At 39.9% G+C, this 27,835-nt stretch overlaps 1 protein-coding gene across 7 annotated transcripts in view; it reads right to left on the bottom strand.

The window, feature by feature from the left end:
- The window catches only part of ankrd44 (ankyrin repeat domain 44), a 224,632-nt gene that overhangs the window by 48,801 nt on the left and 147,996 nt on the right, over positions 1–27,835 (bottom strand). For 5 of the 7 annotated variants that reach the window (XM_072578948.1, XM_072578952.1, XM_072578947.1 and 2 more), the window contains exons 17-25: positions 27,089–27,115; positions 25,542–25,613; positions 25,218–25,419; positions 21,640–21,727; positions 18,224–18,341; positions 8,907–9,126; positions 7,931–8,018; positions 3,410–3,493; positions 2,158–2,303 (exon numbers count right to left, since the gene is read on the bottom strand). In XM_072578948.1, the coding sequence (XP_072435049.1) occupies positions 2,158–2,303; positions 3,410–3,493; positions 7,931–8,018; positions 8,907–9,126; positions 18,224–18,341; positions 21,640–21,727; positions 25,218–25,419; positions 25,542–25,613; positions 27,089–27,115 (1,045 nt within the window). The remainder of the gene's footprint in view (positions 1–2,157; positions 2,304–3,409; positions 3,494–7,930; positions 8,019–8,906; positions 9,127–18,223; positions 18,342–21,639; positions 21,728–25,217; positions 25,420–25,541; positions 25,614–27,088; positions 27,116–27,835) is intronic. The other 2 variants (XM_072578949.1, XM_072578954.1) reach the window with 1 other exon arrangement.

Here is a 27,835-nt window from a genome sequence, read left to right as displayed (position 1 = left end):
CTGAGCTCAAGGAAACTCCTGCATGAGGGGACATAATTCTTCTAGAACTCCTGTCAGCAAGAGGAAGTACAGAAAAGAAACATAAAAACAGAATACCAATTATCCTAAGGCCAAGAACTATTTCCATCTCCCAGAAATATCTGTCACAAGTGGTCAGAGATGTGGCTCGAGAATTGGGTTCATTGGCATCTTTGGATCCATAGAACGTATGACCAGGGACGTGGAATTTCCTAGGTGGAAAACTGTACGCATTAGCCAATGATTGCCACTGCCATTGGTATCGGCCATCTTAGATGAGCACTTATATATAGAAGATTGTAAGACTCTGCAGATGTTACTAACAAATCTCTAGAAGGAGATGAAGGTTAAGAAATTCAGGATTGCAGTGACCTTGACTACCAAGATTCAAGCCCAACTGGTCTCTAGGCAGGTATTGTTCCAGACTGAAAGTGTCAGCAATGACCTGACATACAGGCTGAGATTTGGTTACAAACTAGTGATTCCCATGACCAGGAAGCTCACCTTCTGCCTTTATACCCTTTATTGGGGGCATTGGCGCCTGTGAGCTAGAATTCTGAGTTTATCCCTTTGTCCTGTGAAATGTAGATAGCGGAGGAAAAAGGTAGCAAAGTTTGGGAAGTCCTATCTGAAGCAGTTAAAGTACAGTCTCAGAACAAGCTGTGTGAGCAAAGCTTTTCATTTAAATGAACAATAGTAAATGCCAGTCCATCAACCTTCACACGCTCACTTTCAACCCTATCCTGCGTTCAGACAATTAATGCCAGAAATAAGGGTTGAAGATGCAATTAATTACCTCTTAGGGTGGCACGGTGGCACAGTGGTTAGCACTGCTGCCTCACAGCGCCAGAGACACGGGTTCAATTCCTGCCTCAGGCAACTGTCTGTGTGGAGTTTGCACATTCTCCTCCAGGTGCTCCGGTTTCCTCCCACAGTCCAAAAATTGCCCGTAGTGTTAGGTGAACGGGTAAATGTAGAGGAATGGGTCTGGGTGGGTTGCTCTTCAGAGGGTCGGTGTGGACTCGTTGGGCCGAAGGGCCTGTTTCCACGCTGTAGGGAATCTAATCTAATCTAGGGAATCTAATCTAATATGTAAAATTGCAGACCTGCCTGACTCTTGAGGCTTCCTATATGCTAACATATGCAAATTACTTAGCTGCCAATGTTGCTAGGCTCCAATCAGCTTCCCGAGGCACAATGTAGCTTCTTTAACCTGCCAAATGCAGTAATACCAGATCACCATGGTAGGTAAAATTTCAGCCTGTTGCTTCCTCCCTTCATAGATACTAACTGACCCGAGTGGTTTGAGAATATTCTATTTTTATTGCTGACATTTTTAAAATATCTGATCAGGACATTTGTTTTCCACTCTGCACAATACACAGCATTCCACATCTTCATTCAATGTCACTCTTACCACAGCTTAAAATTTTCTTTTCCTCATTTTGGGGAACATTTTATCTTCAGTTCGCAACCCATCTTAATATGAGATAAGGATCAAAAATCCATACCGAATCCATGTCATATTTTAAAGCAATTGGAACTAATCACTAAAAATAATACATTATTTATGCATAAATAATATGATAACAAGTAGTTTGAAAAAGACAACACACAGTGGATAGTATAACATTTGATTTTAAATAAAATCTTACATAGTGTCAACATTTTCTTACAAAAAGATAGAGAAGAAAAGCTTAACAAAATGCTGACTTCGTGTACACTACAGGTTGTTCTGCTATAACATATGTTTCGTCTGCGTGAATTGGCGAAAATGCAATTGATGAATTGTGGTCGTTGTTTGGATAACATGAACTTCCTACTGAAGGGGTACAGTGATTTTCTATTAGCAATCTTCAATAGGCACGATTCTCTATTACAGTTTTCCACAGTTCCATTTTTCTATAACACGAGGTTGCAGAGGAACACAACTGCCGTGTTATAGCAGAACAACCTGCAACTCATGTGTCTTGACTTGGCAGAAACCTGCAACTTACTTGGACTATGGAACATAATTGCAGTCCTGACTATTCAAGAAAATATTTGGCTACAAGTGTTTTGAGAGAAGGGAAAAATAACTATTTTCTGCTTTACCAGTGAAACTGGTTTGGAAAGCAAACAAAATTCAAGGCTACATACCTACAGCTCCACATTGTCCATTTTCAGCTGCCATCATTAATGGAGTTTTCCCTGACTTATCAACAGGATTCACTTGCGCACCATGACTTAGCAGCAATTGCAAACACTCTACATGGTCTGTAAAAGCAGCTGCATGAAGAGGAGTTCTAAAAATACAATTTAAGACCAAGTTATTTAACTCCAAAAGTACCAATGCACAAAATAATTTACTGAATCACACAAAGTGCCAGACAGACTTCATCTTATCCAAACTTATATGTCAGTTAATGTTTTGGACAATGTCAGTTTGCCTGGACTGAAGGCTGAAAACTGACACCATCGTCATTCACTTCTCAATTTTATAATTGACCAGACTTTTTCCTCACAATTGTTCATTTCACTTAAAAAAGCAGTTAATAAGAGAGATTACTAGTTTAAGACACAATGTCAGCGTTAATCAATCTAAAGCTATGGATATCTCAGACAGATGTAATATAAAACTTCTGACCTGGACCTACAAGATGCCTCAGCTGCAAACTTACCTAAGTAGTAACATTTACCACAGCAGGATGACAACGTTTTTCTTATCGCTAACATCAATCGAAGGGTTCTTTGCTTGAATTGGCTTATTTGTTGTGGTAATGCCCACAAGGAACTTGACTGAAACTCAAACTCATTTTAGAAATAACTCTTTTGCTAGAAAACAGAAGATATTGCCCATTGGTCTGGACTGCTTCAGCATCAAATTCTACAGGTACAAGATTAATGCTACCCAGTTCCCATCTCAAAGCTTTTACGTCATTTTCAGAGGTTTAGATCGATGCTTGGAAACACCAGAACAGAGTTACAGTACAAATCACAATTTCAAAAGCAACATTCAAAAATATTCCATATTCCCAAAAGAAAATTACATAGCTGAACAGCACAATGACAAGAAATAAAGATGAATATCACCTTTTTAAGTCATATTTATATTGAGAAGGCAAAATTTGTTTAAGGTATAAAAAAATCCACTAAGTGAAGTTCCCTCTTTCTCCCAGAAGTCTGTACCTTTATAATCTTAACTGTCAAGATCACAAAAGAATTCCATAATAATTAAGGAATGGAGTTCCAATTGTGTGATGTAATAGCTTAAGTAACATCTTTCGAGCAGCACATTAAGTTTCAATTTGACTTTAACATCTCAAGCAAAAATACAAGCAATTTTTGAAACACTTTTTTTTTCGCCCCCAAGCAGGGTTGTGCAATGATTAAATAAAAAAAATTTTCATACCTTCCTTGGGCATCTCTGGAATCAACAACTTTAGCACCTAAAGCTTCAATTAACATTTCTGCACAATTTTCATGGTCATTTATTCTGTAAGCAAAGGAAAAGTCTTGGGTCATGCAGGAAGAGCAAAAGCTCTTGGTCTATCAAATCTCATCTTACTCATACTTTACTGTTCGTCACAACATCCAACTATACTTTGAAAATCCCTCTTTATATTTCTAATGCAGTTGACAAGTTAGTCCAAACATGTGTAAAAGATTTCTTCCTGAGAGGACATTGCAAGATGATATTGTCACTAACTGAGGTCATCTGCACCTATTTATCGGTTTCAACGTTGAATACCATGGTCAAGAAAACACAAATGTAAGCTGTTTCTGCTCAAATAAAGATTGGAATTAAATAAGATCATGTTAATTTAGCAAATTAGCAATTCAGAACAAATGTATCTACAATTATGAGAGAATAACCCAGTAAATATTAGTTGCCAGTCAATTCAATGCTACACAGAGACTGTCAAGACTACGTGCAACCTTCAGGACTAACTAGGTTACAGATAAAGAATAAACATTTGAGTGGGAGAGAATTAAAAACAGGCATGGAATGAAGGGAATAAATGGTTGTGGAGTCAAGTTGGCTCTTGGCAAAATAACATTTTTGGAAGCTTTGAGTGTGAAATCAATTCAGAAAGATTTAATTATTAATTATTCATAAAGTCACAACATAGAAACAGATACTTCCATCCAACTTGTCCACGCTGACAAAGTTTCCCAAACTAAACCACTCGCTTGCGTTGGCCGGCCCATTTCCCTCTAAACCTTTCCTTTTCATGGAAAAATTCATAAATAACTAAACCTGCATGTACCACTTCCTTTGGCAGCTCATTCCACATACAATCCACTCTGAAAAAACTTGCCCCTCAGGTCCCTTTCAAATCTTTCTTCTCTCACCTTAAAAATATGCCCCCTGGTTTTCAACTCCCCACCCTAGGGAAAAAACTTGGCTATTCACCTTAGTTATGCCCCTGATGAACAAAGAACAATACAGCACAGATATAGGACCTTCAGCTCTCCAAGCCTGCGCAGTTATTTTGTCCTGCTATACTCAAACAGTCTTCACTTACAGAATCCGTATCCTTCCATTCCTTCCTATTCATGTATTTATCCAGGTTTTTGCTGAATGCTGCTATTGTATCTGCTTCGAGCACCTCTTCCAGCAGCACGGTCCAGTCACTCACTACGCTTTGTAGAAAAAAAATTCACCTCACCCATCTTTTACAGTCCCACCCACCTCCCACCTCCCCCAAACCCTCTGGAACCTCAAGCCTGCATCCCCTATTCATTGTTCATGCCCACAATTCCCACAACCACCCACCCCCCCCACCCCCATAATTTTGCCTCTCCTGACTAATGCTGGAGGGACAGAACATAATTGTCCTCATTTTATACCCCTCCTATAAAGTCACCCCTCAACCTCCTATGCACCAGTGAAAAAAGTCCCAACTTATCCAGCCTCTCCATATAAGTCAAAGCCTCCAGTCCCAGCAACATCTTGGTAAATCTTTTCCAAATTAAAAATATCCTTCCTACAGAAGGGCAACCAGAACTGTACACAGTACTCCAAAAGTGGCCTCACCAATGTCTTCTTCAAGCTCAACATGACATCCCAACCCCTATACTCAATGGTCTGTGCAATGAAGGGAAGTGTGTTAAACACCATCTTCACCATCCTGTTGACTTTCAAAGAACAATGTGCCTGAATGCCTCGGTCTCTCTGTTCAACTTTGCATATTAGGGTCTTTAGGAGCATGGACTAGAGTGAAGATATCCACTGAAATGACTTGGAAATGTTGTACTTCTCAAAAATGAACAAATCAAGTGTTCAATAATCTTGCTATTTAATCACCTTTCCTCAAAACATGCAACAAGATCTCTTATTTCAAATTTAAAATGGGTACTGCATCCCTAACCTGATATGTATGTCCCCGTTGTTTCTTTTGTGGAGGGGACATCCAGAAGGCAAGGATTTTACAACAGTTCACATAGGAAAAGTTGGAATGCTCCCCCAATCAGTCAAATGGACCTTTGGCATTCTGTATCCTGATCATAAGCACTTTCTTTCCATCTGCATCCTAAAATACCTATGTCTGGTATATGCCACAACTGGGGCTGGTCTTGACCCACTCCAGTCAAGTACTGATCTCTCACTCCTTCAGAGTTGGCAGGGTTGCCCCTAATTGGGAAATGCTGAGAAGTTGAAAACCACAAAAACAGATATGTGGTGAAGTCCAGATATGAAATGCACCAAGACCTCTGCAGCCCAAATTCAATGCAACTGTTAGCCCTTCTCAGCTTCATTGCATCTCTCCGTCCCCGTAAATAATGCAGCCAGTAGATCAGTACACGTTAGATCAACAGCTTTTTTAGGTGGATATGAAATCTGAGATGAAGTAGCATTTCTCACATTCTACAAATGCATCAAATACTTTTCTGTGGGGTACTGGCATGTAACAGATGCAAGATTCAGAATTACAAAGGTGATTTATATCAGCACTTAAGTTTATTTTTAGAAAGAATAAACTCATCTGGAAAAACTAATTTTTGAATCACCATGAGGGGGCATTCTACAACAAAACAATAACTGTAAAATAAAATTACACATGCCTACACAATGGAAGGAAAAAGGAAACCTGAAGTGTAACAATTTTATTGTGCAAATTTTTAATATTTAGACCACTGAAAAGCAAACGATTTAATGTAGTGTCAATGTTAGGCTAAAACAATTCAGTATTACAGTCACGTAATAATGTACTGAACTCATTTTGTGTAATTAACCACAAACTGCAAAATTCTGTTGCTGAACAACTTTAATCAGTGTCTTATGCTGCTCTCCGGAATAAAATGTAGCTGACTGACCATATTAACAGTTTTTTTTCAAATGCCACATAATCACGTGAAACAAGAAACATCTAAAGATCAACATCATCCTTAATTATAAAAAGGGACTGGGTAGATCGAAACAAATGCCATGCAGTCGCTTAGTGTATCAGAATGAAGCCAGAGATATAAAGTTAAAATCATGAGAATTAGGATAGGGAGGAGAACTTCCTTCACACAGAAATGACTGAAGATCTCTGAAATTAATTTTGAGATTTAGCATTTGAGGGGAAAAAGTTATTTACCAACAAGGATCAATCCCAATATAGATGGATGGTGCCAGATGTCTCATGTGTTTTGGCACGGATGTATTTCCATATGGCTCTAATTCTACATACTTTAAATAGTTAAAATCTCCTCTACGCATGGAAGACAGTTTAAGAATTTCTTTTTGCTCAAATATCGGATGTCATTGCTAGCAGTTTAAAAACGAATGACAGCAACGAATACTTACAGAACAACTGAGTTAATGTCTTTGTGAAATCTGGAATCAGTGTGCGAATTTCAGACAATTTTTTGTTATTGTATTTTGTTCAAATTTACTTTATCACCAAATCTTACAACCAACAGATAACTTGCAAGACTTTGCAGTCAGACTGACCCTCATTCAAAATAAAATTTCAAAAGAATAATACATTACATGGCTTAATCCAAACATGTTAGAAAAACAAATGCATTAGAAATACAAAGTCAAGATGCTTTGAAGTTCTGTAACAGATCCCTTTGAACCTCACAAAGGTAATGAAAGATAGAAACAAAATGCATTCACAAAAGATGTATAGGAGAGTGAGAACAGGGAGATTTAATTAACACTTGTCTGGGGGAGGTGTAGATAAGTATGAGGTGTGTTGAATAGTTACTCACGAGTTAGACCATGTATTAAACACTAACTGTGAGAGGGAAAAGATTTAAAAGGGACTTATGTCCTCTGGTTCTGGACTGCCCCACCCCTGGGGAAGAACCTCGTCTATTTACCCTACATGCACCACCCTTGGGGAAGAACCTTGTCTATTTACCCTATCTAGGCCGATCATGATTTTATAAACCTCTTTAAGGTCTCCACTCAGCCTCCGACACTCCAGGGAAACAGCCCCAGCCAATTCGGCCTCTCCCTGTAGCTCAAATCCTTCAACGCTGGCGACATCCTTGTAAAGTTCAAGACTGATTCAGGAATACACAAAATAATGGTCAAACAGGAAATGATCCACTAGACCATCTAAATCTGTAACATATAATGATGTTGCTAAGTATTGTTTCAACAGAACTCCAGCTGTGGAATACTGGTTCAAACTAATGACCATTCAACTTGTTCTCTCCCCTTAAGGTCTCTGTACCATTCTCTTCACTAAGGTCGCAAACATATTGTAGAACAATGTGTTCAACAGAATATACGTTAATTGGATTGTACGCTTGTTTAAAGATTTAACAATGGGTCTTGATTATTCAAACATGAGAATATTAGAGGATTTGGTCAGAAATGCATTTTGATGCATTTGCTACTTAACTCTGGAATAGGATTTACTTTCTCCAGAAAACTTTCAAATATTTACATTTGTTTTACTGAGAATAAACTGCCTCACAATTGACTTACATTGCACAATGCAAAGGAGTAAAAGGAGCACCCCCAAATTTGATAAATTCTTTTTGTTCCAGTAGGACCTCCAAACAGGTTTCATGACCTAACAAAACAAAGATTTCTGAATTGTAAAAACTGTATGACAAAATGATTTCCAGAATTAAAGTATAGTATTTACTGAGGATCTTCTCAGCAAAATAATGCAAACTATTTTCAGATAAACCTGTCGCAGGTGCATCCTTCAATATCACATCAGTATCCTCGGAATTTGACATTTTTGCTCAAAAATGTGATCAAGGATCATTAACAAAACCAACTTTTAAGTCAAACATTTTTGATACCTGCATGCAATTTGTATTACTTTAATACCTATAAAATAATAGATAAGAGAATAAAAGGTTTGAACCTAATTGTGAAATTCAGCACTTGAACTCCAAGATTAGCTAGCAAACTGGTAAATCACTCCCAGATTATTCAGGGTTCTGAGAGATACAGTTGTAAATTTTCTTCTTGAAAAGCAATTTAAAAACGCAATTTAATTACTCTCCATTTTTCTACTATGATGTTTTGGCAAACCATTTATTTTCTATTTTTGGACATTCCTTACACTGCATGAGATTTATGCTGGGACAGGAGGAGCCAAATTGCTCCTTTAACTTAGCGAATGCCTTTTCATTGACAATCACCAAGCATTATTGAAATGCTGAGGATCAGTGTCCCTTCAATGTCTCCATTCTTCCCTCTGACAAAGTCCTAAACTTCACTTTCTGGTCCTATACGATGACATGGCCAGAATACAAAAATCATTTTTGGAGAATTAAATGGACATTATCTTGTTCCTCCATGGCAAATACTTCACCATTAAATTTAATCGGCTAGTCTACATTTTAGGTGAAATGTGTTGTGCATTACAAGAGAGTTTCAAAATTACTGAAGTGTTTTATGAAAAGTTGAAGCTCACATTTATTATAATAAATATTTGGTTATTTACCATTATAACAAGCCCAGTGCAATGGTGTATAGCCATAATTATCTACAAGATTTGAGAGGGAACTTATAGAAAGTGCTGACGGCAATAAATTGCACAATAATGTTGCATGACCACAAGCTGCTGCAAAATGCAACGGGGTCCTTCCTTTGGAATCACGACACAAAATAAATGCATCATGGTCCAATAATGTTTCCACGCATTCTTCGTGGCCAGTAACAACCTATATAAAAAAAGAACCAACATTTTAATAGTGTATTTCCATAGAAGTCTAAAACAAAGTAAACACATGTTCCGAGTTTGACTCTGCCAGGCTCACAATAATAAATCCAGTATCTTGCAGCACTAACATAAATACAACTGTGAAGTTTTGAAACCACGTGCAAATATCTTAAGTAACAGTGATATGAAGCCACCAGATACAACTCATTGTACCTTCAGACAAAGGTGTTGACTGAAAACAAAGTGTAAGGGCAAAACCCAACTGATTTATTGTGGGACCATTTTTGGGTCAGAAACCAAATCTTTTGAGTAATTGATCTTCCAGATACTCTTAAAACTGGATGGCATCCTGCTTCAGAGATTTCTGTCCAATGAGGGTAAGCAAGCAAAATGAAGTACATAAACACAAAAGATCTGTCTTTGAAGGGACACCAGCAGCACTCTCAGTAGCAGCTGTCTTTTTAAAGAATATAACACTAGGATGTAGACCTTCTGCTTCTGGGGATTTATTGGGTTTTAGTCCCTCAAGTTTCTCCACTGGCTCTTGTCTGCTGATTTTTTAAAAAATTTGCTAACTTTTTAGTATCTGGGTTCAATAACTCTCATAGAACGTATCAGGGCAGTACAGGCCCTTCAGCCCTCAATGTTGCGCCAACATGTGGAACCAATCTGAAGCCCATCCAACCTGAACTATTCCATTTTCACCCATATGTTTATCCAATGACCGTTTAAATGCCCTTAAAGTTGGCGAGTCTACTATTGTTGCAGACAGGACATTCCACACCCCTACTACTCTACGTAAAGAAACTACCTCTGACATCTGTCCTACATCTATCACCCCTCAATTTAAAGCTATGCCCCCTCATGTTAGCATTCACCATGTGAGGAAAAAGGGTCTCACTGTTCACCCTATCTAATCGTCCGATTATCTTACGTTTCAATTAAGTCACCTCTCAACTTTCTTCTTTCTAATGATACAGTCTCAAAGTTCCTCAGCCTTTCCTCATGTGACCTTCCCTCCATACCAGGCAACATCCTAGTAAATCTTCTCTGAACAGTTTCCAAAGCTTCCACATCCTTCCTATAATGCAGTGCCAGAACTTACTCCGAAAGCAGCAGCACTAGAGTTTGTACGGCTACAGCATGATCTCGTGGCTCTGAAACTCAAATCCTCTCCCAATAAAAGCTAACACACCATATGCCTTCTTAACAAGCCTTTGAGGAGAAAGTGAGGACTGCAGATGCTGGAGATCCCACACAAGGTCCTAGCTCCCAGCCGTGCCGTGTTTTCACCATCCCTCCAGATCCACCCCTCTCTGAGGATGAAAGATCAGTCCTCAGCAGAGGCCTCACCTTCATTCCCCTACGCTCTCGGATTAACAGGTTCAACACGCGGCGTGACATCGAACAATTCTTCCGCCGCCTTCGCCTCCGTGCCTACTTCTCCAACCAAGATTCTCGCCCACCCTCTGACGACCCTTTCTCCCACCTCCAACACACCCCATCCACCTGGACACCCCGTGCTGGCCTCTTACCCGCCCTCGATCGCTTCATAGCCAAATGCCGCTGCGACATTAACTGCCTCAACCTCTCCACCCCTCTCACCCACTCCAACCTCTCACCCTCGGAATGCACAGCCCTCCACTCCAACCCCAACCTCACCATCAAACTAGCAGACAAGGGAGGCGCGGTAGTAGTTTGGTGCACCGACCTTTACACCGCTGAGGCTAAACACCAGCTCGCAGACACCTCCTCCTACTGCCCCCTTGACCATGACCCCACCTCCCACCACCAAACCATCATCTCCCAGACCATCCAGAACCTCATCACCACAGGGGATCTCCCATCCACCGCCTCCAACCTCATAGTCCCACAACCCCGCACCGCCCGTTTCTACCTACTGCCCAAAATCCACAAACCTGACTGCCCCGGTCGACCTATTGTCTCAGCCTGCTCCTGCTCCACCGAACTCATCTCTGCATACCTTGACACGGTCCTGTCCCCCTTCGTCCAAGAACTCCCCACCTACGTTCAGGACACCACCCACGCCTTCCACCTTCGCCATGATTTGCTTCCCCGGTCCCCAACGCCTTATCTTCACCGTGGACATCCAGTCCCTGTACACCTCCATCCCCCATCACAAAGGACTTAAAGCCCTCTGCTTCTTCCTTTCCCGCCGTACCAACCAGTACCCTTCCACCGACACCCTCCTTCGACTGACTGAACTGGTCCTCACCCTGAACAACTTCTCTTTCCAATCCTCCCACTTCCTCCAAACCAAAGGAGTAGCCATGGGCACCCGCATGGGCCCCAGCTATGCCTGCCTCTTCGTAGGATATGTGGAACAGTCCATCTTCCGCAGCTACACTGGCACCACCCCCCACCTTTTCCTCCGCTACATAGATGACTGTATCGGCGCTGCCTCGTGCTCCCATGAGGAGGTTGAACAGTTCATCCACTTTACCAACACTTTTCACCCCGACCTCAAATTCACCTGGACCGTCTCAGACTCCTCCCTCCCCTTCCTAGACCTTTCCATTTCTATCTCGGGTGACCGAATCGACACAGAGATTTACTATAAACCGACCGACTCCCACAGCTACCTAGACTACACCTGCTCCCACCCTGCCCCCTGTAAAAACGCCATCCCATATTCCCAATTCCTTAGTCTCCACCGCATCTGCTCCCAGGAGGACCAGCCCAAAACCGTACCACCCAGATGGCCTCCTTCTTCAAGGACCGCAATTTCCACCCAGACGTAGTCAACGATACCCTCCACTGCATCTCTTCCACTTCCCGCTCCTCCGCCCTTGAGCTCCGCCCCTCCAACCGCCACCAGGACAGAACCCCACTGGTCCTCACCTACCACCCCACCAACCTCCATGTCCAGCGTATCATCCGCCATCATTTCCCCCACCTCCAAACGGACCCCACCACCAGGGACATATTTCCCTCCCCTCACCTATCAGCGTTCCGAAAAAACCACTCCCTCCGTGACTCCCTCGTCAAGTCCACACCCCCCACCAACCCAACCCCCACTCCCGGCACCTTCCCCTGCAACCGCAAGAAATGCAAAATTTGCGCCCACACCTCCCCCCTTACTTCCCTCCAAGGCCCCAAGGGACACTTCCATATCCGCCACAAATTCACCTGCACCTCCACACACATTATCTATTGCATCCGCTGGACCCGATGTGGCCTCCTCTATATTGGGGAGACAGGCCGCTTACTTGCGGAACGTTTCAGAGAACACCTCTGGGACACCTGGACCAACCAACCCAACCATCCCGTAGCCCAACACCTCAACTCCCCACCCACTCTACCAAGGACATGCAGGTCCTTGGACTCCTCCATCGCCAGACCATGGCAACATGACGGTTGGATGAAGAGCGCCTCAACTTCTGCCTGGGAACCCTCCAACCACAAGGGATGAACTCAGATTTCTCCAGTTTCCTCATTTCCCCTCCCCCCACCTTGTCTCAGTCAAATCCCTCAAACTCAGCACCGCCTTCCTAACCTGCAATCTTCTTCCTGACCTCTCTGCCCCCACCCCACTCCGGCCTATCACCCTCACCTTGACCTCCCTCCACCTATCGCATTCCCAACGTCCCTCCCCCTTACCTTTTATCTTAGCCTGCTGGACACACTTTCCTCATTCCTGAAGAAGGGCTTATGCCCGAAACGTCGATTCTCCTGTTCCTTGGATACTGCCTGACCTGCTGCGCTTTATCAGCAACACATTTTCAGTTCTTTACAAGCCTATCAGCCTGGGTGGTAACTTTCAGGGATCTATGTACTTGGACACCAAAATCTCTGTTCATCCACACTACCGAGAATCCTACCATTAGCCCAGCACACTTTATTCCTGTTACTCCTTCCAAAGTGAATCACCTCAGATTTTCCACATTAAACTCCATTTGCCACCTCTCAGCCCAGCTCTACAGCTTATCTATGTCCCTCTGTAACCTGCAACAGCCTTCAGAAGCATCCGCACTTCCACTGACCTTAGTGTCATCTGCAAATTTACTAACCCATCCTTCTATGGCCTCACTATAAAAAAATTACCAACAGCAGTGGCCCCAAAACAGATCTTTCGGTGCACCAATAGTCAACTCCAGGATGAATATTTCCCGTCAACCACCACCCTCTGTCTTCTTTCAGCTAGCCAATTTCTTATGCAAAGCGCTAATTCATCCTCAATCCCATGCCTCCATATTTTGTGCAATAGCCTACCGTGGGGAACCTTATCAAACACCTTACTAAAATCCATATACATCACATCAACTGCATTGCCCTCATCCACCTGTTTGGCCACCATCTCAAAAGGAACTCAATAAGGTCTTGAGGCACAACCTACCCTTCACAAAACCATGTTGACTATTCCTAATCAACTTATTCCTCTCTAGATCATTAAAAATCCTGTCTCATAAGCTTTTCCAACACTTTATCCACAGTGGAAGTAAGCCTCACTTGTCTACAATTATCAGGGTTGTCTCTACTCCCCTTCTTGAACAACCTTTGCTATCCTCCAGTCTTCTGCCACTACTCCTGTAGATAATGATGACATAAAGATCAAAGCAAAGGGCTCTGCAATCTCCTCCCTGACTTCCCAAAGAACCCTAGGATAAATCCTATCCAGATCAGGGGACTTAACTATTTTCACACTTTTCAGATTGCTAACACGTCCTCCTAGTGAACCTCAATCCCGTCTAGTCTAGTAGCCTGTTTCTCAGTATTCTCCTTGACAATATGGTCTTTATCCAGTGTGAATACTGATGAAAAATATCTATTTAGCACTTTCCCTATCTCCTCAGACTCCACGCACAACTTCCCACTACTGCCCTTGATTGGCCCTATTTTTCTCTAATCATTCTTTTATTCCTGGTATACCTATAAAAAGCTTTAGGGTATTCTTTGATCATAGGTGCCAATGACTTTTCAAGTCTCCTCCTGGCTCCTCTTAGCTCTCTTTTTGGGTCTTTCTTGGCTAACTTGCAATTCTCAAGCACCCGAACTGAGCCTTCACATCTCATCCTAACATAAGCCTCCTTCTTCCTCTTGACAAGAGATTCAACTCCTTTAGTAAACCATGGCTCCCTTGCTCGACCACTTCCTCCCTGCCTGATAGGTACATACTTATCAAAGGACATGCAGTAGCTGTTACTTGAATAATCTCCACATTTCAATTGTGCCCAGTCCCTGCAGTTTTCTTCCCCATCTTATGCATCCTAAATCTTGCCTTATCGCATCATAATTGCCGAATCATGAGGCCAGTATCCTGTCACTTTGTTTACATGTGCATGGCACTTTTTAAAAAATTCTTTTGTGGGTCTTGGGCATCGCTGGCTGGCTAGCATTGATAGCCCATCCCTATTTGCCTTGAGAAGGTGGTGAGCTGCCTTCTTGAATCGCTGTAGTCCACTTGCAGTGAGGGAGGGAATTCCAGTGTTTTGACCCAATGACTGTGAAGGGACGGAGATATATTTCCAAGTCAGGGTGGTGAGTGACTTGGAAGGGAACTTGTAGGTGATGATATTCCCAAGTACCTGCTGCCCTTGTCCTTCTGGATGGAAGTGGTTGTGGGTTCTGAAGGTGCTAAAGATCTTTGGTGAATTTCTGCAGTGCATCTTGTAGATAGTATACACTGCTGCTACTGAGCACTGGTGGTGGAGAGATTGTAGATGTGATGCCAATCTAGCAGGTTGTTTTGTCCGAGGTGGTGTCAACCTTCTTTAATGTTGTTGGAGCTGCACCTATCCAGACAAGTGTGGAGTATTCCATCACACTTCTGACTTGCGCCTTGTAGATGATGGACAGACTTTGGGTGTCAGGAGGTGAGTTACTTGCCACAGTATCCGTAGTCTCTGACCTGCTCCTGTAGCCACTCCAGTTGAGCTTCTGGTCAATGGTAACCCCAAGGATGTTAACAGTGGGGGTTCAGTAAAGGTGATACCGTTGAATGTCAAGGGGTGGTGGTTAGAGTGCCTGGCTGACCTCATTACAATCACTATACTGGGTATTTTCCATTTTTGGCATGTAAAAATGCCAGTATTTTCTGACTTTTGGAATTCCTAATCCCCACCCATACTGATTCTACTTCCTGACTTTTGAGCCAAAATGCTTTCTCAGTAGTGCCCTTACATCATCCTTTACCCCCTACCTATCACCCCTCCTTTTCCATTGTGCCTAACTTTGAAATGTTGGGTACATTGTAACACTTATTTCCCAAACTTTGCTGCCCTTTAATGGAACCCCTGGTCTCTAAAGCTTAAAGTAGATCTAAACAACTTATCACTATTTGTGCCTTTACTTCATCTGATTGTACTACCACCATTAAATATCTCTGTTCCTTCCTGTCCCACTCTCGTGGTCTTTACCCAAATCAATGAACTAATGTCTTGTCTTTTCCAAACCATTCCCTAACCTGTTATGATGATCTGAATCAAGTCACCAAATGTTTGGTAAGGTTCTGGCTAGGAAACAATAATTATTTGAGAAAGAAAAAAAGTTAGTAAGTGCAGTCATAACAGATCCCACGGATTTCTCAGCAAACTCCATCCTGATATTAATTGTTGTGGGCCATGAAAACTTTACAAGAGACTACAATTACCTTTCTTTTTAAGGCCTATCTACGCAACTCCTGCAAAAGCCACTACATCATGGACTGTTCACATTCTGGTGGTCCACGTTCCTTTCCTGGGACTATGCGCCCCTGAATTCTTGGGCACTTCACTTCACTTACTGTCAGGCACAACTTTAGCTTTTCACAAACAGCTAGCTTCACAATGTGATTACTGCCCCCTGATTTTTTAAAAGAAAATAATCTATTCTTATAATCAACCCATTCATACATGTAATTACGTACCTCAGACTCAAACCTGGGCTCTTGTTCCAGGGTTAAGGACACAACCATTGCATCACTGAAGGCTTTTCCTGAGCACTAATATGGTTCAGCTGCATCAAGCAATTACTGATTGTGAGTTTTCAACCCCGACTTTCTGCAGCACTGAACAACTAGAGACATATCACTGGACACGTTGATTGAACTGCAGGCACACTATCAAGAATATAAAGATGCCTAAATAGTTTCAAGATTCACAAAGGGTGAATCACAAGTTGAATAAAACCTAAGTAAAGAGTGAACGAGGATGAATAAATGTAACTTTATTTGCATTTTGTTACTTGCGTCATGTTTACATTGTAATGAATCACAGTTGAAATGACATTTCATTTTCCCAAACATGGAAGGCATATTAGAAGCACATATTGTTATGGATCATGAGAATTGGAAAATTGAACTGTTTGGATGTTACTGGGTTGGTTAATGTGATTTCTTGGGAAAAAAAATTGAATGAAAGAGAACAGAGTTATTGCATCCTTACTGAAAAAGCAAATAGTTTCAGAAAAGGGAGACAATGCAAAACTAACTGCAGAGTTCAGAACCAGGGGCACAGGTTTAAGGTGAGATTTAAGATTTAAAAGGGATGTGAGGGGCAACTGTTTCACTGTGTTAATGGAATGAATTGCCAGAGGGAGTGGTGGAGTAGACAAGCAGACAAGCAGCAAGTTAGAAGAACACAACAAGTCAGGCAGCATTGGGAGGTGGAGAAGCTGACGTTTCGGATATAACCCTTCAAGAATCATTCCTGAAGGAGAGTTATACCAAATCTTCAACTTCTCCACCTCCTGATGCTGCCTGGCTTGCTGTGTTCTTCCAGCCTCCTGCTTGTCTACTTTGGATTCCAGCATCTGTAGTTTTTTGGCTTTAACAGAGGGAGCGGTAGCGGCAAGTACAGTTACAACATTTTAAAGACATTTAGACAGGTACATGAATAAGAAAGGTTTATATAATTATGGGTGAACACAGGCTTCCCAAATGACAGGCATTTGGGAAGCCTGGTCAACATGGATGAGTTATATCAAATGGTCTGTTGCCATGCTGTATAACTCTATGACCCTATATTCTAAAAGTACAGACAGATTCAACTGTTCTCAAACTCTCAATGAATCGCTAGAAAATTTAGTTCAGCTACCATTTCAGCACTTCATGTATTTTTTGCATGGAGTCTCTGTCCTCAACTAACTGCCTATAATCTCTGATGTGCTGAGTAATCCTTGAAATGTTTTGAGCGACCTATCACAAGAGGCCAGAACTATTGTTAACCAGAACTCAACAGTAAAATCCCTTGGAAGCAATTCCAGCCTAAAAAGTTGCAATATTCACTGTGTACTGACTTAAAGCACAAATTGCAAACAGAAACAATGGAATCTATCACATTTGCATGGTCCTGGTTATACAGTTCACCAAAGTTCATGTCAACAGAATTGCTCCTCTTGCAGACACGCTGATAGAAATTCCCATGAATTGTTTGCTGGACTAAAGCTTGCCACTTTCCACCTTTATACTTGGGAATTAACTTTGGTTTCAAGCCTCACTTTTTCCTCATGTGCACTTGCCTGCTCTGATCTTCCAAACACCAGTGCAGAATGTGGCACATGTACCATTGGGAAAGAGGCAGGGCAAGTGAGAGTTGGCTTTTGACTGCAGAATTAGTTGCATTCATTGGATGGTCACTTCAGCCACAAAATTTCCAACTTCAGTTTCAACCTGCCCCTAGGAAAACTGGAGGCGGCAAGAAGAAATCAGGATAGCGACCCTATAGCAATTTCTACTATTTTCCCAGCTCCACTTTCCACAATCCCACTTCTACCAAAATCCACACAGAACATATTAAAATCTTGCTGCAAGGATGAGTGCCACTATGAAATTTGTTCTGAAATGGAAGACATACTAGAGCCATCCCAACAGAAATGTTCACAATTCAGAAGTTAAACTATTTTACATCTAATAACAATCAATCATCAAAGAATCAAATAATATGTTTCCAGTGACATTGAAAATATGCACATTTAAAACCAATGAAAACAATTTTAATGCAAAAAAAAATATGAGGAAGTAAGATGAGAATTTTAATTTCCTTTAGCTCTTCAGATTTGGAGTAGATTTACGTTTGAAAAATCTGCAAGCGAATATGCATTTTGAAATACAGTTAAGTTTAATTAACATTCTGTATTTAAGTTTTGAATGCATGCCTCACCCCACGATGCAAGGCTGTACAGCCTCGTTTATCTGCTGCATCTATATTTGCACCTTTTTCAAGTAATAGAATGACAGCATCAATGTGTCCATTAGCAACTGCAAGCATCATTGGAGTCCTAGTGAAGATTATTATGAAACAAGTTAACATGCAATTGCATAACATTGAAGTTACAGCAGTACGTCAAAAGAGTTAATATATAGAAACTGAAATAGTAACCAAAATTTGACAACGGTGATAATTGATGAGCTACAATAATAATTAGTGGCACCAAGGCAGCTGGTAATACATGAAGTGTATGGATCTGGATGAAACGTGCATCTGTTGCAAATAAAAACAGAAATTACAAGGTATGCTGGTCATGATATTAGAATCCTCCTTAAGATGAAAGATATGGTGCCAAAAAAACTAGAGGTTTGTGTTACGGACCAGGCCAGATCCGCTCAAAACATTTCAATAAGGTAGCCCAGACCCTACCTTCCTAGTTGTTTTAAGGTGGATATTCCAGGAGTGATTCAGCTGGTCAAACCGCTCCCTCCACTCAGTTTTAAACGAAACAATTTATTTACTAACTACTCAATGAAACACGAATAAAAGAGAATTCGGAATAACCTAACCTATCTGAAAACCCAACTGACTCAAGTGCAACTTAATGACGCTGTTCCAATTTCCTACAACATCCCCATAAACGCACAAGAGAGATGTCAGAGAATCAGCATGGCACCTCTTTTCACTGTAGCTGTTTTTTTGGGCCCGCACCTAAAAACTAAAGCAACCTAGAAAAATCCCTGAAGTGGGGGAACTGGCCACATCCCTTTCACTGTACAAATGTTTTTAAAAGAAACCTAAAAGCCTTTTTCCCCGATTATGGCTAACCGATACAGCCTGAGGCAACAATCGAAGTGGCCCAATCAAATTGAAACCTCTGCCTTTTACAACCCCCTTTGAAACAAAAAGACAACATAACCTTGTTAAAGGAGGAGCATTGTCACAATTGCAAACGCTACATCCTTGCTCCAAACAAAAAAGGATAAACCTGGCAATTACAAGTCAAGTTAGCCTCAGTGATAGGAGGTTAAAAGCCAGTGTGCTTCCAATTAAACCTGTTAGACTATAACCTGTGTTGTGTCATTTTTAACTTTGTACACTCCAGTCCAACACCAGCATCTCCAAATCAGTGATAGGAAGCTTTTAGAAAAAAAAGTGCTCCCAATTCAGGAATAACGACTTGGAGCTACCTGCACATATGCAGTTCTACATGACGCACAAACGACTTCTGTGAAATCAACTGAATTTTGATTGCATTATGAGTTGCAAAGCTTCACAGAGCAGATCGTCATACGGACACATCCAACCAAATTCAATATCTGAGATTTTACAAATTCACACTGTTTAGGAAAGCTTGGAAGATTCACCCATCTGCTTTATCTACAGCTCTATCAAAAGCACTGCAAAGACATAGCTAGTTCTGCCATAACAAGTTTCATTAACTCGAATTCACTGTAACACAATTGATGAATGGGGGACACTGTTTCTAAAGTGCAAACGTTTTAAAAAGTGTGTTAGCTGTAACGTGATTACATTAGAAACAGGGCTTAGTGTTAGCAAAGCACAAATTTTCTATAATGCAGGGTTGAATAAGAATGCAACCATTGTGTTGCAGAAGAACTACCCATTAGATTAATTACCTCCTTGCCATTTGCTAGATGGCTACAGACATTTGCTTGCATGCCATTGATGTTTAGAAAAGGAATCTGAAAAAAAATTAGCAACCATTTGGACATTTATTAATTGACAAAATAGAGCCAGACTTGTTAGGGACAAATCACATTTGGCTCACTTGATTTGAGCTTAATGAAATTAATGAAGGTAAATAAAAGCAGCACTGTTGATGCTGCCAATATGCATTTTGCAAAAATGTTTGACAGATTGAACCCTTGGGGATAAAGGATCAATAAGGGATAGAAAGGAAGTTGTAATGAATGCTCTTTTCAGATTTGAGGAAAGAGGAGTAGAATTACCCAAGATCAGGTACTATGACCACTGCTACTTCTGATATACATTACTGATTTGAAGCTGGAGATACAGGGCTACACTTCAAAATTTGTAGATTACACTAAACTTGTTTGTCAATGTGAGGAAAATAGTAATTGGTTTCAAGAGGATATAGGCTGGTGAAATGCTTGGACAAATATGAAATTTAACAGAGAAGTTTGAAGTGACTGATTTTGTTAGGAAGAATGGAGAGACACAATACTTACACAAAATGGTACAATTTCTAAGAGGGTGGAAGAGAAGAGACACCTTAGGTTTTTGTACATGAGTCCTTTAAGACAGCTGGACAGATTAATCAAGTAGGTAATAAAGCAGATTGGATCCCAAAATTTACAAACAATGCCAAAAGTTATGCTGATTATTAGTTCAGTTCTGCGAAAGTTTATGTCTGATTCTGGGTACCATACTTGAGGAATAAGTGCAAAAGCTTTGGGATGGTTACAGAGACATTTTCTGGAATGATTCTAAGAATAAAGGTTTACAGTTACATGAAATAAATACACCACCTTGGAAAAAACTCAGCAACCTTAACAATGACTGTGTTATTGACCCAAAATATTAACTATTATTGTCTCATTGAGGTTTCCTGAGCTGAGTTTTCCAAGTTTTTTTAAAGATTTACAGTATTTACAGTATTTTGTTTTCCTATTACGGTCCCATGATAGCTGGGGATTGATCTCTCCTGGGCCGTGGGAAATTTGAAGAACAGCCAGATGAAAACCTATCAAGGATTGGGACTGAGCTTGATATTCATATGGGATTTTGGTGGGACACCATGTTGTGTGGTCATTACACTTAACATCTGATGAGCACAACAAAAGTGGAACAGTCTGGGAATGAGTGCCATGCTGCCTGAATGATTGGAAGCTCCTTGTCCAGATTAAAGTTCATTGGATGAGAAAAAATTATCTCCATGGATCAATTAAGCCCTGAGACCTGGCATCACATTTGAGAACAATAGCAAGTTCCACTATTTGGGGCTGTCCATACCCAAACGAGCGTGCTGATCAGGTGTTTCCATTCATCACAGCAATGGCCTCTCAATTCTCTTTCAGTTGAAGCTAAATCTCTTGAAAATACAAAGGCGCCCCATGACTTCTGGCCTAAAACAAAGGTCTCAAAAAAAATATGCTGTACTAAAGGAGAAAATAATTGCAGGGATCCAGGGAAAGAGCAGGAAAGTGGGATGAATTGGATTACTCTTCAAAGGACCTAGCACAGGTTCAATGGGCAAATGGAAGTTCTGAAGGAGGACAGGAGAAATCCCAGTTATGTTAAACATTATTGAAAAATTTTTTCAAGAACTAAATGGCTTCAAAGTGTTACACAAAATCATTTCAAATAAAATTATATCTACTTACTGTCCATTGCCATCTGTCACATCAACTGCATCCAAGCCACCTGCAGCTTCTATTAACATGCGCAGGCATGTCGTATGACCATTGGAAACTATACAACAAACAAAAGTGACAAATATCACCCTTTGCTATGCCAATCTGTTCACACCAATGTAAACAGCATGAATGCATCAGAGTTTGAGAAAACAATGGCTAAAAGATGAATAGTGCAGTAGCATATTACAAGAGTCATGTTTTACAAGACTCTTTCCACAAACATCAGTCTACTCCTTCCATTTACTAAATAGTCTAATCACTTAGCCAGGGAATTTGATACCCAAGTCATGACAACCTATTCACCATTTTATTCTTGCTTAACCTTAAATGCAAGCATCAACATGGATGGTAACAATGGAGCATATCGCAACATTTTGGTAAGAAATAAAATTTAAATCCAAGTAAACATTGAATGTTTTATTGATTTTATACACACCCGAAATATTTGCGAAACTACCATTTAAGTTTATGCAAATTGACTGATATTTGAGTCATTTGAAGCTGCCAAACTAGTGCGAATTCTGGTCTCTAACTGTTAATTATGAAGGGATGAAAAAAAAGATGTAAATGAATCAACAATGGTATACTGCATACACTAAATATTTGATATGTAACATTTAGTGGACAACTCAAAGTTATTCAAAATCATAGGAGGCTCAATACATGCACAATATCCTGATCTGAAAATAATGAAAGGAGGTCCCTACTGGGCAATTCATATTTACGACTCAGTTGATCAAGGTACTTTCTAAATGATACAACATGAAATACAGTGGATGTGCAAAGAGACTTGAGGGATCAGGTGCACAGATCTTTCAAACCAGTTACATACAAATTAGTAACTTACTTGAGATTGAATCATTTTCATAGGAAGAGGCGCAGCCCATTCTGCCCTATAAGCTTGTTCTGCCATTCAATAAGATGATGTACTTGTCTTTGACTGACATTCCTCAATACTTTTGCTTAATAAAAATTTATCTCAGATTTAAAACTAACACCCAATGTAGCATGAATTGCTGTTTGTAGAAGAAAGTTCCAAATCTTTACCACCCTTTAGGTGTAGAAGTGCTCACTAATATCTCTTAACAATCTAGCTCTAACTTTTAGCCTATGCTCCCAAGTTTTAGAATTTCTGATCACAGGAAAGTTTTTTTTTAAAAAAAACACCCTGTCTTTATCTGTTAATATCTTAAAAATTTGGATCATATCATCCTTTAAGCTTCTAAATTCCAGAGAAAACAGGCCTAGGTTGTGTAAACACTGCTCATAAATTAACCCCATAAGTCCCAGTTTCACTCTTATTTACCTATATTATACTCCCTTCAAGTTCAATACATCCTTCCTAAGGTGGGGTTCCCAGATCTGCTCACAGTACTCTTAGCAGGATATGACCAGGCTTTTGTAATATTTGCAGGATAACTTCTACATCCTTGTACTTCAGTTCTCTTGATATCACGTCCACCACTGCATTAGTTTTCTGATTATTTTCTGCATCTGCTTGTGACATTTGAAAGATCTGTGCACCTGGTCCCCCAAGTCTCTTTGACATCCACTGTATTTCATGTTGTATCATTTAGAAAGTACCTTGATCAACTGAATCCGTAATATGAATTGCCCAGTAGGGGCCTCTTTCATTATTTTCAGATCAGGAAAAAAAGAACACACTGTTAGTTGATCCTTATTAGGTTTGATGCAGAGAGGACAGTGCTTCAAACTACAGGTACTCTCTCTCTCTATTAGCACCTTTTACCCTTACTGGGAGGTGGCACCTCAAAAGATATTGAATGGTTCTGTGGGATCTGGGTGCAAGAATTGGAGTGGAGATCTCTTCAGAGGTATAGGAGGATGACATTTGGAATAATGAGAGAAAGATCTCTATTTGTAATAGAACACAGGCTATGCAGCTGAAGGTTCTTCACAGGGTCTACTGAGCCCCAGAACACACTGTGAAATTTAAAAAGGGAGCATTTCCAATGTGCCCCAAGTTCAAAGTAGGTATTGGCACTCTTATCTATTGTTTGTGTTCATGCCACAAGCTCTGCAGTACTGGGGTGCTATAGCAAGTGTACTGGAGAGGGTCCTGGGGACTAAAGTCAAAGTAGATCCGGTATCTCTCCTCTTAGGCCTACCAAATCTGCATTCTTTACATGAGCATGAGAAGAAGCTGTTTAATATTCTTACTTATTGCATGAGGAAGAACATTCTGATGAGTTGTATTTCAGCAAATCCTTTGGGCCTATTGGGATGGTATAGGTTAGTTACGGAACATATCCCCCGAGACTTCCTGACAAGTATGGTGCACCAGAAAATGAAACTTTTTTGTAATATGTGGCACCCTTTCTGAACCATGTAGAAACAGACTTGTCAGCTATATTAACTAGGACCTTTAATTAGCCACGAGACCTGGATCTGATGGGCCAGGTGCCCCGAGAGGAAGATTCCCGAATAAATACGGGCATGCTAACTGATGCCCTCGATGATGGAGGGCTCTGGTAGGGTTGCGCTGAGTGGTGCAATTTAATTTATTTTAATTATTTATTGAATTGCAGTATGAGTAGTTTTTTAAATGTGTCTTGTAGTGTAGTGGTTAATTGTTATACGATCAGATTGTTTTTTTTAGTAATTTTATAATTTTGTAAAGAATAAAAATCTTGATCAATTAAAAAAAGTACCCTGATCCATACTTTAGCGACTGAAAATGGACCTCACACTCGCTTACATCAAATGCTATCTGCAGCAGTTTTGCCCACACGCAGCATAAAATTACAAAGGAACATTGATAGACTATCAACACTACCTGCAAACTTTGTGTCTTCAGAAAATTTAGTTATGACTTTCTATGCCATTATCCAAGTTGTTAATAAACAATATAAACATGGCCCTAACACAGATCCTTGTGGGATCACTGATCATATCCTGCCAAGACAATGTTTGACCTAATATAATTTTCAATATTTTCGTGCTGTAATCGTGCCAAGATAAAACTTTTCTACCCTGAAATACGAAAACAGTAAGATCTAGGTGTTTATTCCCAGCTTACCTCTCTCAAATCCACAAAGTCTCATGACTGGTTCCAAGACCAATTCCTAGCATAACATTTGCACAACAGTAAAGTGCCAGAATTAATCCAGAACAGCTAAGAAATTTAAACCACCTCAAAATCATCTAATAACCAATGTTCATAAATATCAATTCTTTCCCGATGTCACTCAAAGATGACGAAGCTAAATTCCAGAATCTGTCCAAATTTATAAATTACCACTGTTCTGTGATTTTCTTTCTCCAGCAGAGCTATATGATCTCTTAGCTAAGAAAAGTGTTGGTCAGATAGAGAATCAGCCAGCTATAGAAGACAGAGTTGGGATAAGGGGTTATTTTCAAGATGGCAACCTATAAGCAGTAGAGTGCCACAGGGCTCAATGCTGGGGTCACAATTATTTACAATATATATTAATGACTTGGAGGAGTCAAGTTTCTGGATGACACAAAAATAGGTTAGAAAGCAAGCAGCGAAGATGGCAGAGGCTACAAGTTATCAGATGTACCTGCTGCATGAAGTGGGGTTCTCTTAGCCACATTGTCTTTCACTAAGATAGATGCACCTTGGTTAATAAGGGCTTCCACACATTCAGTGTGACCTCTGAAGGAAGATAAATCTAAGGCTGTCCGTCCATTTGCGTCTTTTACATCAAGGTCAATAATGGAATGAGTAAGTACTTCAAGCGCTTGGTGATGACCGTTGTAGGCCTAAGAAAAAAATAAATCAAAAGCAGAGAAAAAACATAATTGAACAATTTTCAAGTGGAGTAATATATCATACTGAACACCCATGTTTTACAATGTCCACAAAATCACAATAATAAACTTACAGCCAAATGCAAAGGGCTCTTTGGAGTTGCTGATTCAGAGTCATCAAAATTGTGTCCAGTAGCCTCTATAAGCTGTAAAATAAAAATGGTCTTGCTAAAACAAACTACCACACCAATAACACACGTTTCTGATTTTTTTTAAAGATTCAAACACAATAAAGGCATTACATAAAAATAGACAGTTGACATTCCTGCAAGGGCATACAGATTGCTGAACTCAACGAAAAATAGCATTTAAAAATTACAGTTCTTCATATGCTCGTGAAATTCCTCATGTAAATGATTTGCTCACATCACTAATACATCAATATTAATGCCTAGAGAAAACTTAATAGTTAATTTAAACCCAGAAATATATAATCATGCAAAACAATAGAAATTTGGAAGCTCAGTTTAATTAGATAATCTAAAAAGCAGAAAAATTGTCAATGCAGACATGGGAAAAAATCTTGAAATTGCAGGTTACTTGATTGCTGCCACTAAGTTTCTTAGGAAGTTGAGCAATTTTAGACATGTCCAATCAAACATTTAAGGTAGTGCTTCTACTGTTCAAACAGAATCTACGGATATTTGAACATGTTATGGAATCTAAATGAATGCAATAAGAAAATGCACAACCACCTGATGAAGGGGCAGCACTCCGAAAGCTAGTACTTCCAAATAAACCTCTGGACTATAACCTGGTGTTGTGTGATTTTTAACTTTGCACACCCAGTCCAAATCTGGCACCTCCAAATCATAAAAAAATGACCTGTGATAATATCACCAATATTGCAGTGTATCAAAGTAACATTTTTGGAAAATTCTTGTTGGAAGTAAACACTAAAAAACAGATATACATTCAGATTTAATAAAGAACTGTCCAAAACATGAATCTCAATTTTAAAAAAAAATAAACTTTAATTCCAAATACTTAATTGTAACAGACATTAATGTCAATTTTATCGGAACTAAATTGCACCAACATTTGTAAATGTCATATTTTGCTTTTTTGTATAAAAACCTAATGGTATCATTTAAAGAAGTACATTCAACATTTTCTGGAACTAGTTCACTTATCCTGCTACAAATAATGTATTCTTTCACACTGCAGGCAGCCATGTTCAGAGTGCATGAGTTGCAGTTACAACATCGTAGACCATCTCCAATTGGTACTTTTTAAAATTTAATTATTTGCAGGAAGTGAAGCACTGTGTTAAATTTACCACCAATGTCTATTCCTTTTGCAGCAAATTACAAGAATTCTATATATGATATTATTGTCTTGGTGTCAGAATTACATGTAACAAAAACATCTGTGGGAATGCTGAAAATCTGTTTAGTTTTTGCAGTTTTGTCTACACTATTCTTCAAGAGAAAAAGAAAATGAAGGAATTACACTCAAAACACTTATGAAATTTGAGGTTTAGTAGCTTAATGCAGCAGAAAATCACAGCATGCATTGTGAACTGCATGAAAACTGCATAGAAGATGTTCCACGAATGATTAAATTCATTCTCATGAAAAATAGAGTAAAAGCATCATGCAGTCACTTAACAATTACTTACAAACTCCAAGGAGTTTTTGCTGGCAATCTAATTAAAAAAGTAAATGTTAATATGTGATAACATACATTAAAAAGTGACAATGACAGTATGGAAATGAATTTCAGCTCATCAGTTTGAACAATAAAAATATTACCTCTGCAAGTCATTGACTTTAATTAGCACTTTCAGCTAGGATCTTTTTTAAAAAAGCAAAGCAAAAGATTTCCAGGTCAGTCTTATTTTTGATATTAAACTAAATGGAATTTACATTAGTCCTACTATTTCTGCTGAAAGATGATTAACAAGAGTGAACAGCAATTACCATAACTGGTCTTCGGAAATTGAATTAACCTTGAGATTGCAACCATCTTTGAATGTTCTCTAAAATGAATAGGAACACTAGCCTGTGTAAATTTATCCAACCAATGCACATGAGCCATGCAAACAATTTCAAGTGAGATGCTTGGCTAATTTATTCTTTCATGGGATGTGGGTGATGCTTGCAAGGCAATTTGTTATGCATCCCCAATTACCTTTGAACTGAGTGGCTTGCAAGGCTTTTCCTAATGACAATTAAAAGTCAACCACATTTCTGAGGATCTGGAGACACAGAAATTTGGATTTAAATCATACACATTTACTAGATTACCTTACAGTTTAGCTTTGCTCTGCTAAAGGTGCAGTTGGTTCTGCTATAACACGTGTTTCTTCAACTCAGATTGGCATTAACATGACTGAAGAATTTAGACCATTTAGAACTTAGCTGTA

Source organism: Chiloscyllium punctatum, chromosome 10, assembly GCF_047496795.1.
Source record: "Chiloscyllium punctatum isolate Juve2018m chromosome 10, sChiPun1.3, whole genome shotgun sequence".
Classification (NCBI taxonomy): domain Eukaryota; kingdom Metazoa; phylum Chordata; class Chondrichthyes; order Orectolobiformes; family Hemiscylliidae; genus Chiloscyllium; species Chiloscyllium punctatum.
The sequence above is the reverse complement of the archived record's forward strand: the minus strand, read 5'-3'. Positions and strand labels throughout refer to the sequence as shown.